This window comes from Trachinotus anak, unplaced genomic scaffold, assembly GCF_046630095.1.
Source record: "Trachinotus anak isolate AG129_WGS33_773 ecotype Australia unplaced genomic scaffold, CSIRO_AGI_Tana_v1 ptg000008l, whole genome shotgun sequence".
Classification (NCBI taxonomy): domain Eukaryota; kingdom Metazoa; phylum Chordata; class Actinopteri; order Carangiformes; family Carangidae; genus Trachinotus; species Trachinotus anak.
In genome coordinates this window covers 13,955,001-13,976,283 of record NW_027273859.1, presented here as the reverse complement: position 1 = coordinate 13,976,283, position 21,283 = coordinate 13,955,001, and the positions used below count along the sequence as shown (strand labels likewise).

Genomic DNA, 21,283 nt, shown 5'->3' with positions numbered 1-21,283 from the left:
GATTCCCTCTCTTTTAACTGTAAAAAGCAGACACATTGTGGAGTAGTACTCATTCACTGGGACCATCTGACATTCAGTACAGACAGTGCAGAAAAAACCCTCCTGTCATCTCGCTCCCACACACGTTCGCATGCATGCTGCACACACTCACTTACACACACACTGGCTCTTATCACAGGATAACTTATCAGCCTTATCTCGGCATGTGACAAAGCAGTTTTTTAGGCGATCAGAGCATTAAATCTGACACAGTTTTACTCGGGAATAACAAAACAAGTGCCACCATCAGCTGTCAATAAAGTCATTTATTATTTCACACAATGGATAACATGAACAACTTCAACTGTAGTTCTTCTTAATAAGTGCTCAACGCTGCCAGCCAACAGAAGCATAGCAAAAGAATGAGCTTTTCTTTCTGAGGAAAGAGAAATTAAAAAACAAAAAAATGAACCTACAAGATCATGGAAGATAAACATGACCAAAAGCATGCCAGCGGACATGGATATACATATATATTGCATGTATATATGTGCCTAAGACATATATCTGTATGCCAGCAAATGCAAATACAAAATATATGTGTACATTTACACATACATACTGTGAAGGATATATGCATATGCATGCGCATCTAGTATTTACTCTATATGTCAAATATTTGCAGTTTTTAATATTCATACAATGTACAAAAATGCTTCATGAATTAAAAAATTCATTACAAAAAGAAACATATCAAACAATGTACAAGTCTTGCTTCAAATTCAATTGAAATTCAACTTTCGGCTTGTCTAAAATATTTATGCATACAATCAAGTTGAGCATGCAAATAAAGGAAACCCACTCTAGAAAAAGGTTCAAATTCACTATGTATACAAACTAAAATATGCCCACACTGTTAGAAGAGCTCACTTTGTGCTCTAAAGAAGTACATTTATTGGTTTTCTCAATGCTTCATCTGCACTTTCAGCTTTGAACAACATTATAGCTTAGAACTGTAACGTATGCTGTGAGGATGACTACATGTACATTTATGAGGTTCTGTCTCACATGACCCCTCACTCCATTTGTAGGACACTCATCACAGCATGCTACATAGGGAATGGAGGTGGTGATCAAATTTTAGGTGCCATTATATCTCATCCTAGTTGTTGCAGGGAACTGGTAAATATGGACCACAGTAAATTCTCCCCATCCACTGATTTAAGGTCGAACGCTGCTGCGCCGCTCTTGATGCTAGCACCAAAGAAAAGGTAAAAGAGCCTTACATCAGTGTTTAGGGTCTTTCTGTAGCCACTGGTCCAGATTGGCTGCTAAATACAATACAACAACAGTGACCTTGAACCCTATTCACAGCCACATCCCCTCTGCAGTCTCTGTGTAGAGTGAAAGCTCTGGATTAGGACAATACTTGTCAGTGTTAGAAGGCACCGGAGCATTGGCTGGTAGGAGAGACAGACAGGACAGACAACACCTGGGGTCTTTAACTCTTACATCAGAGACCACTGACTGACCACAGTATGGAGGAGTAAGCTGCCAAGCGTTTAGCCTCTACACCTCATGGACCACATATCTAGACCTCATCTTTACCACAGCAGACTGCAGACCCACTGAAAGTCATCTCGTGAAGCAAGGTTAAGCGCACTAACGTTAGGACGAGTGTATTTTTGGCTGTTTCCTCTGAGAACTCCCCTCTCACACACAACCCTCCTGCTTACTCTACATGCTACTGCACTGCCCCGACTGACTGCAGGCAAAATAGCTACAAGTCAGCGGGGATTCCTATTTTTGGTTGATTGCACTACAGTGGGGTTTGTATCCTCCAAACACTGTTTAAATGTCTGATAAGGCAAATTATTTTAGCATTCTGTGTAATTTAAGGGACCGGAACAATGAATGTCAGTGTACAGCAGAATTTGTCGAATAGGAAAATTAATTTGGGTAGTCATTTCTGTATGTTTTCTTGGGTCTTGAGCAGTCTTAATAGAGAGAGAAGGTCTACTGTGGTCTTAGGAGACAGTCCCAGCATAGCCGAGCCCAACCAGTATCCATGCAGGATGGACATACTAACACTATTTACAACAAACACTTCAATACTGTAGTTTTACATCTGGTTAAGGCTGTACTGCATAGAGCTGCAGTAACTATAGTTTTCATGAAATGATAGTCACTTTCTGCACAACTTATTACAAATTATTACTGGTATTATTCACAATTCTTGTTACATTAATTCATTTTATTCAGTAAATAAGACCACTTATTTCTCTTTGTTGATGGGTGGACCCAGAACAGAAATTCCTTTTAAGGTCATTGCCAGGCATGGCCTGATGCATAGCAAACAACAATGTATGAGAACGTGGTTTCCATGACAACCTCCTCTGTTCGTCCTCTGCCAAGTATGTAACCAGTTATATGTTGTAAATAACTGGTTTTACACTGGGCAGAGGAAATGATCTTCAATTATATATCTGGGACATTGAGTACAATCAATACCGCTGAATAGAAACACATCTGATACGGTGGACCTTTTTGTTTCGACCACTGTTGTGAGGCAGTATGTAGGCCAGTACATGATGTGTGTTTAAAACAGTAATATCATATTCATCAGTCCAGCCCTTCTAGTTCTGTTATGATGATATGGGTCAGAAAACTAGAAGGCAGCTGGGAGAGCGACTCGGTGCCCGGTGACAGAGGATGCTGACTATGGAAGCTGTGAAGGGACACAGGCAGTGTCAGGGTTCAGATGACTAAGACACGTGTCATATGCACAATCATGAATATTTAGGGACAATTTCTGGGGCACTCTTTGCCACTCGATATTTCTCAGGTCAAATGTAAATTGGTGAGAGAAAGAAACATAAGGCACAAGTTGAACTGCTGCAACTGAGAATCCCAACCCACCCAAAGAAAACAGAATCTCCTGAAACGAAACTTCAACAGAGTTGCCAAAGAAACACTGATCCATTGCTTATATTCTGAAATACTTATTTGAGAAAATACCAACCACTACCCAAAGCCACAGATACTGTAGATAGAGTTTAACAAAGGCTTAACATATTGACACAAAAAAATCAAAGATGGCTACATTCTAGAGTGCACATAGGAATGCTTTACATTGGTGCCAACATGGTGGAGAGTTTGTCAAACTCTGATTTAGATTCTTTTAAATAATACATCCTTACACTGAATACTGAGACTTTGGTTTCTAAACCTAAATACTAGATTTACTTTCCAAAAATATTTCCAAGGATATGGATTGAAAATAATGTAAAGTAGAAAGACTGGGATTAGCTTTTCAAAACACTGACTGAGAGCCCTCCTCCGCTGAACTGTCCAATCACGATTCAGACTGGGGCTTCGGTTTGACGCTTTTGGCTGCGCAGCCTGCATATACAAATTGATTAAAATAATGCATGCTTACTGGAATGGATATCCACACCATCGAAGGCCAAAACATAAGGCTGGAACAAGCATGTAAGTGCTGCATTTGATTGATGCAAGTGTATGGTTATTCATAGTGCATTAAACCAATTCTAAGGTTTACCAAAAACACACCTGATATTCCTCCTGTATGCAATGCCCCCTGGATATAAACACAATAATGAGTGTATGAATGAATACATGTGGTTCTTTCTGTCTGAAAACAAACTTGTCTTGAGTCGCACCCACGTCTGTTTTTGGTTATAAAACAATACACAACTTTTATTGTCTATGGTACAACAATTCTATTTGATATACTGTATGCCAGTACATGTCTATGAGCTGGTTTCCCATTGTACAAGGCAGGCAACAGTGGAGTTTGTTTCTATGTACAGTCTGGGACAGTCTCATCCACCATATTGCCTTAATGTCACTGCCCAGGACAGGCCTGAGCAGGGAGGGAGAAATAAATGAGACGGGGGAGAGTATGCTGAAAGAGGACAAGCAATGGGAGATGTAAAACATGATTGGAAGTAGATGAGAGGATAAAGGGAGATGGAGTTGAGCGGCAGGCACCAGGGAGGGCTGAAGAATTGAAGCAGGGACGGGGACCAGGGTTGAGGAGCTGCCAGGAAGTATGAGTTACTTCTCAAAGAGAGAAAGAACAAGGAAGGTACAGATTGGGGTGGGAGCAAAAACAGGGATAAGTATTAGGGTAAGGTGGCTTAATTACTGCTGTATTGTTCCACATGTCTTTGACAAGCTTCCTCAGAAAGGCAAAAATAAGCAGAGCTGCACAGTTTTATATTAACCATTCCCCCTCCCCTTGCTGGTAAATATATGGCTAAAGCCACATTCAGATACAGTATCATAAAGTACCATACACATCACTGTATCAGATACATAAAGAATCACATAATATCCTACACTATCATAAGTACCACACACTTTTATAGCATCAGATTCAGTATCAAATAGTACCATATAGTGCCATTGTAAATGAAGGTCCAATGAATCCTTGAAAGGCTCATGTCTGGTTGGGTGTAGCTCAACAGAGGGATGGCACCAGAAGTGTTCCCTCCTCCTGCTTCTCCACTGACCCACTGTAGTCCTCACAACAAATCAGAGAGAAGAGACAAGTCAAAGTGCACCGAGGAGTCCCAAAATTAAGGGCACTGCATCTGATACGCTTGGAACAGCACTGACTCCATTAACTGTTCTCCGTTCGGTTATGGAGTTGCTCTCTCCTGCAGGTCTATTGACTGGAAGGAGCCCATAATTCGTCCCTGCTGTGGCCCCTGCCTCTGCGTTTCCCCCCTTTGGCCAGTGGAGCCAACGACCGTGCTTGATGCACCACAGTCTCAATTGTTGCTGAGATGGAATCGTGATTGGAGAACTCCAGCGGCTCAGGGGTCAAGTTTGGCCTGAGGCTGTGCCTACCTGGCAGGTCATCACACCTCTCCAGTACAGGCATCCCCAGAGTCCTCCCATCAACTCTCCTACTGGCCAACATGTCCAAACCCCGACCATCAGCCCGATCTTCCTCCCTCCGATTTGTTGGCTCTGATTCCTCTAGGGGTTGTTTTCGGGGCCGTCCTGGCCGCCTTTTGATGACATTGTTTCCTGTTTTGGCTTGTCGCTGCAGGCGCTTGGCACGGAGGATCTTCTGCACATGCTCAAAGTTCAAAGAATGCATTCTCCTGACGTCCTTCTGGATCTGTTCCACCTCACGACGTTTATACCTCCGCTTACTGGGAACACCTGGGAGAGGAGAGAGTGAGCATGAGTGAGGAGAGACATCACAAGGTAAATAAATAGCACAACAAGTTTTATAAAGAGAAAGGAATTTTCATTCTAGCATGTCAGTCAAAATGAGCAGCCTTGGAAAGGCCAGGAAAGACATTATGCCAATTTAGCTCATGGAGAGAATCTTTTTTTTTTTTTTTTTGCTTCAAGAGCTTCCTGCTAATTTTGACATATTCATGTAAGCCTTTCAAAGCCCAGCTGAGCCAGGAGAGCAGATCCTATCCTGTAATTGTCTACTAGAGAGCAGCGAGGAGAGGGGAGAGGAGGAGATCCCATTCTGCTAGCAGGAAACCCACAGAAATGTCTCCTTTAACCATTTAATATGTCGCTACACAATAACAACCCTGTGCATCTGGAGCACAGGCTGCCAAGAAGCCAAACACACACACACAGACACAAATACTTACACACATATTGACACATTTATGCACACGCACATATTCACACAGACACAAATACAAAAACACACATATGCACACACTCACATGCCCAACATGCACAAATAATGAATTCGACAGTTCAGAATGGCTGAGCAGATGAAACTGGAGCCATATTGTTTCCTTCACACTGGTGAACTGGGCAGTATGCCCTTTACATGCTGTTCTATCCTTTCTGTTTCCCCCCTCTCCCCATCACTCATTTTCTTTTCCTCTCCACTCTTCATGGGCAGCAATATGCTACTCTCTAATTTTCAATTAAACTGGTAACACTGCACCATTTCATTTCCTTCTCTATTTCAGAAACCTCTTCCTGGTCTTGGTCTGTCTCTGTCATTCTTTTTGTTTCCCATCTCTGTCCCATTTCTTAGCTCCCCCCTCCTCTCTGTCTGGGCACTGTTCCCAGGGCTCAGACTGAGCCACAGCCAAAATGGAGGAAAAGCACAATCAGCCACCAGTCCCCAAGCAGTGTGCATACAACATGCTTGGTCTCTTTTTCTTGAGCTTTTACTCCTATTCCTGGATTCCCTAACCATCTCCTTTCTTCTTTTCCTCCAGAATCCTACTGATACAGTGTAGCAGGTTTCTGCAGTGCCCTAACACTCAGCTCTGAATTTTAGACACCACATATAGTGAGCTGGATTGCAGGAAAATGTGTAAAAAGGTATGAACAAGACATTAAGAATATGTCTATGTATTTAATAATACATGGTCTTGTTTACTGACGCTTCATACAGCTTCGGGCAAGTATTGCAACAATAAAGAATATACATGTGATACTGTCATACAAGGTTTTTGTTCAACATTTAAAGAAACTAAATGGGAATGTTTAAGGGAAAATTAAGAGTAGAGCTCCATGGCAAAGTGTTTGCTAATTAACTAAGAGTAAGAGAAGATAAAGAGAGGCCCGACCGCCCTCCATTTAAAACTCAGAGGAACATCTGACTCTATTGTTGCTCAAGTATTCAGGGCAGACAGTGAAATTAGTCTAATGTAGAAAGCACTAAGTAGCAGTAGTTTATGAGCTGAACAGAAGTGTGCACACGCTTCGCTCACAGACACACACACACACACACACACACACACTACAAAGTAGCAGAAATTTATGAGCTGCATACACGGAACATAAAACCGGTGACCTTCAGCAGTGTGAGGGGCCGTATAGCACTGAGGACCTGTTTCTCTGTGGAATAGGAAGTCACTTCAACACACAGATACATGCTCGCTTATCCACTGCGGCGGCTGGGACCAGGTCTCAGACAGGATAAAGTGCTCCTCAATACATATTATTTATATTTTGAGTGTTTATCGACATAAAAATGCATGCATGCATTTAAACAAGTCATGTGACACAAAGAAAATTATTCTTATTGAGTCAGTAGTAGATGACTTGCTTTTATGCAAATATGCATGTGAGAGATTGCTGTCAGATGCACAGACACACACACACACACACATAAAGAAATAAAAGTGTTTAAATCACTACAAACTAGTTCTATTAAGGAATGATTTACCAACTCAGTTGCATGCTCAAATAATAATATGAATTTTGCATCTATGTCAGCTCCTGGATTGGGCTCTATCTGTCTGTGTGTGTGTGTATCTGTGTGTATCAGAGTGGGTCTATGCCAGCATGTGCAAGCTTATATGTGTGGTTGTGCGGCATGCATGCGTATGCACACGCGCCTATGTTTTAATTGGGCTAAAGCTGTGAAGTGAAGCAGTAAGTCATGCTAGAGGAGGGGCAGAGGGAATGGGGAAAAGAGAGGGTAATGGGGGAACAAGGGGGAGGGGAGACAAGAAAAAAAAGCAGAAAGAGAAAGGGAAGAAGGAAAGAGAGATACAAGGGGGAGGGGGAGGAAGAGGCGGAGGAACAAGGGGAAGTCTGCGTGTGGATGTACGGATTGTGGAAGAGAGTGGAAGGAGGAAATCAAGGGCAAAAACTGCAGAAGCAGCACAAGGGGAAACGGGAAGGACATGGAGGGTAGAACAGGTATAACAACACTGGAGGGATAGCATGGAAGGCAGGGTGTGTGTACGGTGGGGGTGGGGGTGTAGGGGGGTGGGTTCGTTTGGGGGGTGTGGGGGGGTGTATATGAGTCATCCCTCCTGGATCCCCTGGGGTGGGGGGTGTATTCTAACTGAGCCCCTGGCTTCTCCTCCCCACCACTGGACTAGGCCCCAGTCATTAAACCCCTGGCTGCCAGCCAGCTCTTTTAACACAGGCAAGGGCCTTTTACGGCGTGTCTGTAGAAAATAAATCACACTGTGTGAATAATATATCTCTGGCAAAGGCATTGGCAGGAGAGAGGGAAGGGAGGGTGGGAGGGGAGGAAGGAGAGATTGGTGAATTATAGTCGTCTCCATCCATGCATTACGTTCTCTCTATCCCCAGCCAGATGTGCTCAAAGACAGCAGAATACAGAATGTACCAAAATACACATTAGTTTGGTAGTGAGAATTTTGGACAACCCTGCCTCTTTGTCTGCTTTAAATCCTGGTAACTCTGTACATAGCATATTTATAAATAGGAATCACCTTCATGAGCATGCGGAAATCTACATTTAAAATAGGGAAAGCCCAGTTAACTCTGACAAATTATGTGATTAAAACTATACTCCAGCAAAACAAGCCTATTATCTCAAGGGAACAGAATAATACCTTGGTGTAGTACTTAGTACTTACACCAAAGTGTCATACTGCAGTGAAGCTTTAGTGATGTCCCTTATTTCTGAGTCGCTTTGGATAAAAGCATCTGCCAAATGAATAAATGTAAATGCAAATATAATGCACATCAATTACTTTTTGCAAATACGCTCCTGATTTAGCTATGTTATCAGTTCTGCAACCTTGGCATCTTAAGATTATACATAAATGGATTATAATGCCATGCATGTGTCTTTTTTTTAACCAACTGCTGGTGTGGGAAGCATTAACTGCAGTGTAGGATCTTGCTATGTCAACATTGTGATAAACTCACTGGCTAAATTTACAGTCATGCAGATGACAAAATGCTTTTTATCTCCTGTGTACAGTAGAAGTCACTGTTAGTTGCTCTCTTTTGCCTGGATCTGTAATGAGGTCCAGTGCCGTTACTGTTAGCTGAACACTTCCTGCTGATGCTTTGTTTTATTTCTTTCCACAGGTGAACCATGTATGGCTTTCAATGTGAGGTAGTTACAGGAAGTCTTGCCATAAGTGAACTGGTTAGGTAAAGACAAGCAAGCAACAGGCGGTTATTGCAGTCTGGGTAACCTCAAACCTCCAACACATCATCAAAGTAAACAATGCATTTTACCATGCTGCTGCTGTCAAAAGAAAAACTTTCATGGTTTCTGATCATGGCAAAATGGCAGTGCACTTCCTTGTAAATACACAGTGTGGTTTAAAAATGAACACGTTATCCTAATGTAAGAGGTTCTTACCAGTGAGGGAGGGACTGGAGCACTTGTTCATCTGTCCTGGCTCCTGCCTGGCAGTTTGGAATGACATTAAGCCCTGATCTCCAAACACAGCGAGCCTCGTCTTCCTGCTCCTCCCGCCACATTCGTCCTCCCGTGACCCCAGAAAGAGGTCAGACGCTGACTCCGACCGCTGCGATTGGCTACTGTAGCTGCTCATGAAGCTGTTTATTGGCTGTCCAGTCTGACGGGAGTGGAACTGGCTGTCAGCGAGAGAGTGTGTGGACAGCTGGTCCGACTCAAACATCCCTAAGCTGGATCCCAGACTTGAGCCTCTACCACTGCCCCTCTGCTTCTCCAGATGCTTTGAAGAGCCCTGACTGGACGCGTCCCTTCTGTCACTCAGCATGCTGAGACGTGCAGTGGTCTTAGCTCCACTGAAAAGCCCACCCAACTCCTGTCGGTCTCGCGGTGAAAGAAGGGGTTCATCCTTGTGCTTATGTTTGTGCTTGTGCTTCCTCTTATGGAGGCGAACCCCTGCAAGACCACCTGCACTGCCACTGCCCAGGGATCCAAGGCCCTCTCCTCTTACAGAGGGCCCCTGGAGTGGGCCACTAGCGCTGCGAAGCTTGGCGCCTGGCTGAAGCTTGGAGTGTCCACTGGAGTGGAAAGCTTTGGGAGGGGGGACAGCAGGCCTCATGAAGGGAGATGGAGGTGCAGGTCCTAGTGAGTGGTGGGGCAAGTAAAATGGGGGAGCAGGGGGAAAGTAGCCCAGACTCAGAGGAGATGCGTAAGGCATCGCATATGGTGCTGCATAGAAATTTCCCCCTGCCAGCGGATAACCATATCCTTGAACAAAAGGCAGCTTCGATGTGATTGGCTCGCTGGCTTTGGCTGGACGGCCGCGTCTCCTCTTAGCCTTCAGATCGGCACTCCTGCGGAGGTATGAGCTGGAGTCACAGGGATAGGAGTCATAGGTAACTGGGTAGTAATGATGGAAGTTGAGGCGGAAAATAGAGGGATATGGGTGCTGGGGGTAGCAGGTGTATCGTCTGTGAGACACTCGTAGCTGCTGGAGCTTTACCACAACCTATAGGGAGGTTGAAGAGAGGAAACATTTAAGTAAATACACCACTTGCACATTGCAGTGTGTGGTCAAACATTACGCACAGAATTTATTAAAGTGTTTCTAACCTCCTCCAGTTCAGAGAGAAAGTGAAGATGATCCCGGCTCTGTAAGCACTTCCTCTTCCGCCGATGATGTTTTTGCTTCTTTTCCTGTTGTGACAGGAAGTTGTCAACAGCAGTTACTTGCCGTTCACAGCGTGTTCTGCTGCCCCTGTTGGATGCTTCCAGAGCTGCTGCCTCCACAGCCTCAAACCCACACAGATCAAATGAGTACCTGTATGAACACAACATAAAATATGAAATCACAGGTTTATGAATCTAGGCCTACAAATTAATGTTCAAGAAAGGTAAAGAAGTATGGTAGCAGTGCACTGCACCTGCGTCGAGAGGCGGGACCCTTCTCAGTTTGATCTGAGGTGCTGTTATTATCTGTCCCAATCCCGCTGTCACTGGGAATAGTCTCCTCACTGTGGGACTCACTGATGGGGGACAGGGTCACCTCCTTCACTGAGGCTCCCTCTGACAAGTGGGAGGGTGAATTAGCCAGAAGGCGTGGAGGAGACAGTTTCCAACCCCCAGAGAGGAAGCCTCTGCCTGGAGGCTTGGAGGGCAGGGCTGAGATGGGCTGCAAACTGGGCATAGTGGCATCAGAGTGGCTGGTTCTTATGGATGGAGCGCTGGAGCTGGGAGACGAGGTGGTGGAAGGCACTACAGGGCTCTCGTAGAAACTGGAGGTGGAGATAGACATGGGGGGCTTGTCCCTAGTGGTTTTTGGGGGGTTGGAAACTTGGGTTTCTGCTCTAGGTTTCCGCCCTCTCTTCTTTCCAATGTAGATGGTTCCTCTCTTGCTGACATTTATCTGTTTTCCCAGCCGAGCCTCAATGGTGGATGCCATGGCACTCATAGCTGACGTAACAGGGGCAGAAGATGACTTCAGAGCCAGAGTGCCATTCTGACTGGAACCTGAAAGGATCTCATTCAGGATGCTCTGCATTTTCCCAAGCTTCATCTTATTCACCGGCCTGGAATGCCCCCTGCCACGCTTTAGTTTCAGACTGTTGGAATTGGCGCTCATGGTTGTGGATGTCATTTGCATTAATGTGTTTAGTGTGTGTGTCTTCTTCCTACGATTTAGCATTGCAGATGTTTCCTGTGCTAGTGGGCTTGGAGGAGAAGTAGATGTCCCCTCATGGATGGTCTCCACTGTTAGGAGTGGCTGTTTCTTGGGGCGCCCTCGTTTCCTCTTAATGGGTGTGTGGACGGTCAGGCTGTCAGTGTTGGTGTAAAGGGGGCTAGAGGGGGTGATGGGGAAGGCTGAAGGCGGATCGGTTAGGGTCGAGGGGCTACCCCGGTTGTCTCTCTGGGGTGATGTGAGGCTGGCATGGCTTTTAGATTTCAGGTAGGACCACCTGTCCTTGGCCTTGCTTGGTCTAGAACTGGCTGCGGAGCTGGTGCTGTGGCTGGGGCTAGGACTCAGGGCTGCCCTGGGTCTTGGGCTGGGAATAGGGCTAATGTTAGTTCTGGGTTTAGGGCTGGGGCTTGGGCTGATGCTACCCCTGGGGCTGGGGCTGGGGTTTGGGCTAGGGAGTCTGAGGTTTGTGTTAAGACTGGGTTTGATGATGAGATTGTGAATAGATTCTCTGTGTTTAAGGGTCTCTGTGCTGATCTTAGGACGACCCACAGGGTTCTTTTTCATTCTATTTGCACTCAAAGCTGACTCTGGGTCAGGCCCGCTTGTAACTGTCTCTCCTCTTTCTGCCCTGTCTGCCCTCTCTCCTTTTTCTCTTTTATCACCTTTATCAGCTCTCTCTGATTTTTCTATCCTCTCTCCACTAACATCTGTCTGACTTGTGAGTCGAGAATCATTTTTGTGAGTCTCCATCTTATGTGCTACTTTGGGTTCTGGGGGCCCAGGCTGGTGTTTTTCTGTAATGTCAGAGTCCTGCCGTTGCTGCGATAGCTCCTCTACAGAAAATGACTCGTCAAAAGAAGGCCTCCTCCGCCTCTTTCTTCCTTTCCCTTCCTCTGTCAGCATGTGCATCCCTCTGTCTTCTTCATCTCCTCTCCTCCCAGCAACTGTTCGCTCTCTTTCCTCTTTTCTCCTTTCCTCTCGTTCTTCATGGAACCGCTCAGCTGTCTCCTCTTGCCTGTACTTCTGCCTCTCTTCTGAATTACTTGGGCTCTCCGATCCTTTCTCTGTCTGTCTTCCCCAAGGTGTATCAGCACCGTGGGGGTTGCAGAGCATCCTCTGGGAGTCTTTCCTGCCGTACTTCCTCTTGATGTTCCCAAATAGCTGTTCACTGACCTCTTGTAAACCCCTTCCCCTGAAGAAAGAGAAAATAGAGAAAAAAAATTATTACCTAGTTTGAATCATGATTGTCTGTTTTTTCAGACTTTGAATGTTCATGACAAATGAGAAAAAAATTACACACAAATACACGAATTACACACTAAAATATATAAACATTGCAACACATCGCCTATAAATAGTATAGTATTATAGTATAATAGTATTTTTTGGTCTGGTGATCATGTTTGCCTTATGATAAGATGCACTCCACAGGAAAATGAACCATACCTGCTGAGAGAGGTCAGGTTGAGAATACTGGCATCTGTAACCACTGGCAACTGCAGGTCTGGAGTCAGGGATCTCTGAGGTGAGGGGCTTTGCGTCGCTGTTCGTGAGAAAGGTTGGCTTGGATCGAGCAAAGTGCTCCTACTGGCTCCTGCCAGTTCTCTGGCTGGCTCAGAATCTGCAGGATTGGCCGGGGACGCTGAAGGTGCTGTAGACGCGATCCAGTCTGGATTGATTTGGTGTTGGTGTGCATGAGTGTGTTGGAATTGTTGCGTGAGGGTGTGCTGTGTCTGCTGTGCATGTGAGAGTGTGTGTGCAGGAAGGAGGGAGCTGCGAAGCTGGTGTTTGGGCGGAGTGTGATCTCCCAGTAGTTGCAGCAGGCCTCCTTCTCTCTGCTCAGGCATTCTGAACTGGCGCTCGTATGTCTGGAAACGACAGAACAGAGACACAAAGACTGGTTACTATATACACACTACAATCACAAGACAACTTTATTTAGCTGTGAGGATCGGCAATTGATATGATGATAATGATAATATGATCATAAAACTACGACTACTCCATTTCCTGCCTTCATAACATCAGCCTGTCTTCACTGAGATAATACTTGCAGCATAGCATCCAGTTCTGCATACAGTGTTTTTTGTTGTCAGTCCATATCAAATCAGTGATTTGTTGTGCTCTAATGTGACATTCTTCTCTTTTCACGGCAGGACTGAAGCTTTTAATACATCTTGTGTGCATGAGCAAACAGTGTGCAACAAAACAAAAGGCTTGTTTACAGAGCAATTAAATTCCTGTGGCAAGGATGTTGCATGCTGCGAGGGCTGGGGGATGGAGTTGGGGGTGTCTGACTGCACACAGTATTAGACACAGTAGCCCAGCTCAGTTGTACACAGTTAACACTGTCATACTGTACACAATATACATCTTTAAAACTATAGCACAATGTATCTAAATTTTTCCAGTAAAGGGTCACAAATATGAAATCAACCTTCACTAAGTGCACTGTTAACATTTGATCATGTAAGACTGAAAATGCCCAAGCTTAATATACTGGTCTTGACAACATAACCCTGCTTAATGTATCACTGCTGCATAATCACTGTACTGCTGGAAGATGAGAAATAGAGCAGCGGATGGCCTTTGTGGTTTAGCCTGTTATTAACAGACTCAGTATGACGCAACAAGACACTGTTCTGCTGCGCTGCAGGGAGATGTAACCTAACCACAGGCCTGCCTCTCAGCATGTACACACAGGCATGCAAGCACACACACTCACACATGCATACAGTAGATGTACACATCTCAAAAAGCTTCATAAAATCCTGCCTTCACACAGTAGCGCAAAATGCTAATGTACGAACACAGTCAGGCAACCAATTTTAGTCTGGATGTATCAGCACCGTGCCAGATAATTAGCTTTTTCTTTTTGCACACGCAAATACACACACAGTCTGACACATACACACGCACAATAATGAAATATATCATGTATGTAGTTATCAAGGGGTGCATATACTTTCATAAGTATTACATCCCCTCTATTGTTTACATTGTCGCTGTCCTGTTTTGCCTTCATTTCATCATCCATTTTCGTTCTCTATCCCTTCTCTATCACCAGCAAACCTTTTTCTTCCTCTTTCTCTTTCTGCTGTCCCATCAGTAGCCAGGCACTGACACTCATTTTGTACTTCCACACTGGCTGCACTAGCCGTTTATCAGCCAGACGCAAGCTGCACAAACTCACAAGCGCAAAAACACACACGAACGCAGATTAACACAACATACAACACATGGATGAAAACACACAAGGCAAGCAAACACTGAGAGACGTCAATGATTAACAATGCCAGAAAATGCATGTGCTTATACACACATGCCCGCTCTCATTTATCTCCTGAGCACACTCCTATGGTATCCTTTCAGGTCTGAGATGCATGTGTGAATGTGTGTGTGTGCACAGTGACACTGGAGAAGAGACGCTGAGAGTCCACAGAGGGGTAAGATGACAGACACCTGATACACACATGCTTTCTCATTTAACCCGTCCTAGAATACCTGCTGTTTCAGGTTAAAGGAGGGCACAGAAGAAGAGACAGACAGGTAGATGGAGGTGATTAGAGAGAGACAGACAGACTTACAGATGCACACATCCAAATGCACACACACACACACATGTGTCCTCCCCACTAACCACAAAGCAACCACAAAGAGATAATAAAGAGAGGAGGCATGGACACCTTCCCTACTATTGAAAGGAGAGCAAAAGAGAATAGAGAGAGAAAAAAAAACAGAAATAGGGAGCTCACCCCCCCCCCCCCCCCCCACCCCCCACCCCCACTTGTGCTTTCCGGTTGAGGTTGGGTTATTGGCACCAGTTCAGCTTTTTGTTCTTAGTTTCCTCCCTTCTACCACCCTCTCCTTCCCTCTCCCCTCCTCTATGCCTCTCACATTCCATGAAGCACTTCCAGGGAAAACACACTCTCTGTCTGATACTCACACAAGCAAATATAAATAGTGGTCATATAAACTGAGGTGCTCTCATGGTTGTTGCAGTCAACATGGTGTGAAAAGAACTCCTTATTCTACTTGCCTTTTCCAGACAGGTTCAACCTTATTCACTCATGCAACCTCACAGTTTTTCAAATGATAATTACTCAACATTTTTTAAACACAGTGTGCACTATTCTCCACTGAATGTTTCGCATTGCCCTTTTATCACTGTATTGGAGGCCGTGTTGGCCTTATCATGCACTGTAAAAGTGTATACTCTGCACAGCTGCACCAATGCCACCAAAAAATATTGCTGCACTTATTTCTCTGCTGTAAGTACAGCGCACGGCCCTGTTCTTGTCTTGTGGTGTGTGAATGGAGACTGTCATCCCCCTGTGCTACTGCTGGCCTGCAGCAGGGGGCAGCGGTCAAGGGATAAGTACTACCAGGGACTCTGACCCTGGAGCAACCCACAAGCACAAGAGCTGTGAGGCTTCAACCTTTTTCTACACTGTCCTTCTTCTTCAAGTCCCCACAGATCAAATATAAATAAGGAGAAAGAGCAGCTCAAAACAGACCCAAAGCATATTTAGTCCTCAGCCCATTTGAAGCACTCTCCCTCCCTCAAGGCTCTCAAAGCTGTGTTCAGGGGTCAAGGGTCATACTCCACAGCTAGGTCAACAACCATTTCTAGGATGTCTTCCTCTGGGCCAGCACTGTAACAACATGGATTGGTCTCAGTCAGTTACACAAAGGCTCTTCAACACCCGAATGCTGGCAGATATGGAGCGGCACATTCCTTTCCATTGGTGATGTAACCATCAGATAAGGTCAGAGCGCAGCGGAGGAGGTCATGGTTAATATGTGACTAAGTGCTGCAATCACCCTACAGAAAGACACCTCGCAAATGAGTCAGCGTATATTTACTGATGTGCGTGTGTGTCTGAAAGTGACATTCGCAGGCAGGGTGTTTAAATCAAGATTTAAATGTAAAATCTTGCGCTCCGGTTTGATGTGAGGGGAGGTATGTGACAGCCCTCTCCTGCAGCCGTTCGTTTTCCACTGTTGAATAAACTGAACCTCAGAGTGGAACCTCTCCCTCACACCCACATACACACGCACAGAGCACCCTGGCTGCACCATTACACTGGGAAAGAACACCCTAAACAGGCACACCCAAATCTCACAACCCAGCAAACATAGACACACATGTACACGAGCAAACATATACACAAACTCCATGCACGCACACACAGACACACACAAACATGCTGCCCTTCAAATAGTTTTTCGCAGCCTTTTATTTGGCTGCACGCCCGGTGGTTAGAGTGTTTCATTTTTCCCTGTGTATGGAACTGGGCAGCTGTCCAGACAGACACACAAAGAGAAAGAAAGAGAGAGAGAGGCACAGGGAGACAGAGGGTGAGAGAGAGAGAAAGGGAGGGAGAGAGAGAGAGAGAGGGAGAGGGAGAAATGGGGAGGGGTGGAGGGGTTACTGAAAGAATGAGAGCGGCAGAGAGGGAGGGAAGAAGAGGACCGGCAGAAAAACAAGAAGAGAGGTGCCTGGACCCATTTACAGCTAGTTCCCTCCGAAACCTTATGATTGATATGATCCCCTCTTTTTCCCACTCTCTCCTTGTCACACACACTCACACACACACTCTCCTTGGCTTTGACACTGTGCTGTCTCCCTCTGCCCCCGTGGCCTCGTGCACTGCCCCCACCCCCCACCCCACCACCACCCCACCACCCCACCACCCCATCTCATCCTTCCTTTTCTTCTTCTTTTCTCTTTTCTGGAGCTGACCATTCTCCCCCTGTGGGAACTACCACCCCCCCACCTCCCCTGCCCGCTTCTCTCCAGCTCCATTCAGAGCGCTGCTTCTCTGTGATCTGTGTTTCTGACAGCTCTGCACACACACACACACACACACACACACACACACACACACAGCTCCTCTGCAAACAAACACCATGAATACTAACACAGCTTTGTGTCCACTGCACTTAAAGGGGGGTTGGGCGGGGGGGGGGGGGGGGGGGGGGTGTACAGAGAAAAGGAGGGAAAAGCGGTGGAGGAGAAGAAAAGGGGAGCTGTGGCACTGTGTTGATCTTGCAGCCACTCTCACAGACCCCCCCCCCCCATCCCTGTTTCTCGTTCTCTCGTTCTTCCCACCAGTTCTCCTGGGAATAAAGACTTCCATTCATGTGCCTGAGGAGAGCCACAGCAGGGGAGAGAAAAGAGGGAGGAGAAAGGGGAGGAAAAAGGAGGGGGTGTCAAGGTGGGACAGTTTGTGGATCACTGAGATCAGGCCCGCTGCCTAAAATTGTGTGTATGCGTGTGTCTGTGTGTCTGTTTTCACTCAGCATGCGCTGCCTTAGCCAGCGCTTTACTATCTCAGATCTGATGGCATCTGTGCCAGCCAAAGCATCTTCTGGGAAAGTTGGGTGGGAAAGTTTGCAAATTTGGCACCATTCAAAACTTCCACTCATGGACTAATGCTGCAATTCCAAAACTATGTGTTCAGCCTACAGCCAGAGATTAGGAAAAAGGATTTGATTATCCGGGTCAAAAACTGACTTTTTCTGTAGCATATTCTTTCCTACATCCTGGCATGTACCGTCCCCGCTGAGCACGATCAAGCATTCAATCTACAGTGCATTTGTCCTCTCGCTAACTGTACAGCAGAAGCCAGATTTAAGACACAGCAGGAGGTCTCAAGTAAAATGTTCCCTCCTACGTCCACAGGAGTAATCCTTCAGATTGGAGTGCTCCTAAAGATAGCAGCGAAACACCCAAGAGTCTCCTTGTCACACTCTCTTCAGACACGCTCAGATGTAGATGACTCAATCTGAACAAAAGCCTGTGATTGGCTGAGCCGAAGCATGTTATTACGGGGCACTTGGAGGAGGTTTTCACCCGCTCAGTAATGACAGACACATTTACATGCTACACAAAGTATACATCTAATCCCAGCTATTAGCATTAATGGTGTGCGTGTAGGCATATGTGTGCCCTGCTTGTGAATGGCGCTAAGAACCTAGAGGAGTTTTTTCATAGTGATTATTACAGCGATTATGTACCAATTGTTCCTTTCATGGACATGGCTGAACCTCCAGTGACAGCATTATGCTTTTCAGTCAGCTCACATGCTCAGCACAAAGAAAATGTACACAAGCATAGAGACTGACCACACACACACACACACACACACACACACACAGGTTGGAGTCCTTTACGAATAGACATAATGCCATTTAATTAATGCATCTATTGGGGGAAAGTAAATTACACACCCATACACACACGTGCAGGACACAGTATAAAACCAAAGGAACGTGTTGTTCACTGTACTCTGTGCACCATATGACCCAATCATACCACTTCTGTACAACAGGAAACAATTAACAGCCAATGAGCTGCTCGAAATCCTAAGGGATGACTTCCTGTGTGGAATGATGGGTAATTCAAGACAGAAGCTGTGCTGAGATTAAACACTTCTGGCAAACAGTGGTTTGTAAGAGTGAAGCTTCACTCACTCATTAGTTGTTCAAAAATAATACACTGTCGTCCAGTTATTGAGGCAAAAACAAGAAGTGTGTTTCTGTACACGTACAAACCTGAGTAATGGAGACATCTGTTCTGTTATAAATTAAATTTCTGAATAATCATTCTTTATGTTATGATTAGATTAAGCAAGACAAAGGCAAATGATGTGAAATAATCACAGTGGAGAGTGCTGCTAAAAGTAATCAATTAGTCAACTGTCAGAATATGTGTATACTAAACTGTTTTTAGTATTTTTGGAGATTTTTTTCCAGCATTAGATCATGTACAGTAGAGAGCTGGGGTTAGAGTTAGAGAGGAGGGAAAGACATGCAACAAAGTTCCCCTGCAGATTCAAACTGTGAATGTCATGATTACAAAGTCAGCAACTTAAACCACCACCATCCGGATTAAGAGTCAACAATTTGAATGATTGTTTCAGTCATTTCATCAAGCAAAAATAACCAAACCTGCTGTTTTCAGTTTTACTAACTTGAGGTTTGATATCGTTGACAGGTGGTTGGACAAAAAACGCAATTTGAAGACATTACCTTGAGCAATAGGAAAATATAATGGGCTTTTTTTTTTTTTTTTTTTACTATTTTTAAATTTTATATACTTTTAATTATTTAATCATGATAATAACAATCAACAAATTAATCAATAATGAAAATAACTGCTGCACCACTACTGGAAAGAAAACTGTTTTCTAGCAAGTGATGCTTAAAAATAGTCGCTGACAGAGGAATTATTATGTCTTGAAGAATGACTGTAGTGTCTGCACTCCAAGTTTAAAGCTTGTAAAGTAGCACTTTCATTGCTTAGTCTACACATTTCTGTGAATATCCCAAGTCCTCAGATGATCCCCAGCTTGCAAGGGAGAGAGAGAGGGAGAGAGACAGAGAGAGAGAGACTTAGAGAGTTAGAGAGCCTCTGTAATGACATCCTCAGTGACAGAGAGAATGGGCAAAGTGAGACACAATAGTCTTAACCAATCAGACTGCCCGCCTCCCCTCAGGCCCCCTCACACCAACAATAACGCCTTTGTGTGAGGCTGCACTCCACTCGTGCGTTCACATACACGCACACACCAAAGCATAGTATCCTACACTTTCTAGACAGTCACAGAGAGAGGCAGGAGAATCAGCGCTCTACATCTGCAACTGCATCAGCGCGTACAAAACTATGCCACACTTTGACTGTGCGCATTTTAAGCTAACAAGCTGGCTCTCTGTGCATGTGTGTGTTTCCTTCCAGGCCTGGGCACATGACTGCAGCTGCCCCTCGCTCCCTCGTCTAAACCGGCACCCCTCCTTGTTGTAGGTGAGAGGTCACACGGAGTGGCATTCCTCTCGGTCTGAGAGCGAGCGAGCATTACACTAAGCGGAGGGGGCAGAGAGAGAGAGAGAGAGAGAGGGAGAGAGCAAGAGAGAGACCGAGCAGAGCCGAAAACACAAGCAGGCAAAAACGCAACGGAGGGCAGGTAAAAGATGAAGTGCGCAGGGCATTCGGGAGTGTGTATGTGTGTGTGTGCATGCAAGCATGTGTCTGTGTCTTGAAATGGACCACTAAACAGAAGACCCTTGTGGCTCTTCCCTGCTTCATAAACACAGCTGTTTGTTTAGTCTGAGCCGCCCCAAGGGACAGACACAGACAGAAGGACAGACAGACACATTTATATAATTTATTCATGTCCACATCCATACTTAAGCAACGAGCATAAATAAACAGCAGAACTACAGACGGATTATTTTACAAAGCCTGGTACAGAGACATGAAAAGCAGAAGAGAAGTGGACAGAATGATGCACACAAACACACAATGTCTGAAAAGCCCAGGCTTAGAGGCTTTTTAATGATCTGTATGATTACATATTATCAGTGTGAAAATGTTTTATACTGCATATAATAATAATAATAATGTAATAGTGTCTGGATAAAGTATGTTTGTAAACCAGTGTTAAAGACAGGGTTTAAAAATACTGTTATAAACATCAGTCATGGCTCCCAACACAACCTCTCCCCTGTCATCTCTCTTGCTTTTAGACACACACACACACGCACGCACACACATGCACACCCCCCTTCTGACAGGCGCGTCCCAGACAGCTGATGGGGCCATCAGATTTCACTGACAAACACACTTACGCTTGAAGTGAGGCACAGTGAAAGTCAATACTCTGCGCCTGCTTCTCCCTTCTCCTCTCCTTTGACTCCCATCATCCCCTTTTCTCCCCTCCCTGCGCCTAACATCACCCTCTATCCCTGCTGGACCTCCTCTCAAAACCACAGGATACACTCCTCCTCACATATACACACTTACTTCTACGCCCATGCACACACACATACACACTGACTAACCACAGAGGCAGAGGCATGATGGAGCCATACTAACAAAGTCGCCACCAGGAACACATGATGCTGTGACTCAACATCATTTGTGACCGCAGAGGACATCAAACATGGCTACCCTCCAG

The 21,283-nt window shown here is 45.2% G+C and overlaps 1 protein-coding gene across 2 annotated transcripts in view; it reads right to left on the bottom strand.

The window, feature by feature from the left end:
* Positions 1–287: 287 nt before the first annotated feature.
* setbp1 (SET binding protein 1) overlaps positions 288–21,283 on the bottom strand; it is a 34,572-nt gene continuing 13,576 nt past the window's right edge. For both annotated transcript variants that reach the window (XM_071482780.1, XM_071482781.1), the window contains exons 3-7: positions 12,768–13,189; positions 10,567–12,513; positions 10,256–10,463; positions 9,086–10,151; positions 288–5,178 (exon numbers count right to left, since the gene is read on the bottom strand). In XM_071482780.1, the coding sequence (XP_071338881.1) occupies positions 4,673–5,178; positions 9,086–10,151; positions 10,256–10,463; positions 10,567–12,513; positions 12,768–13,189 (4,149 nt within the window). In that variant the 3' untranslated portion in view covers positions 288–4,672. The remainder of the gene's footprint in view (positions 5,179–9,085; positions 10,152–10,255; positions 10,464–10,566; positions 12,514–12,767; positions 13,190–21,283) is intronic.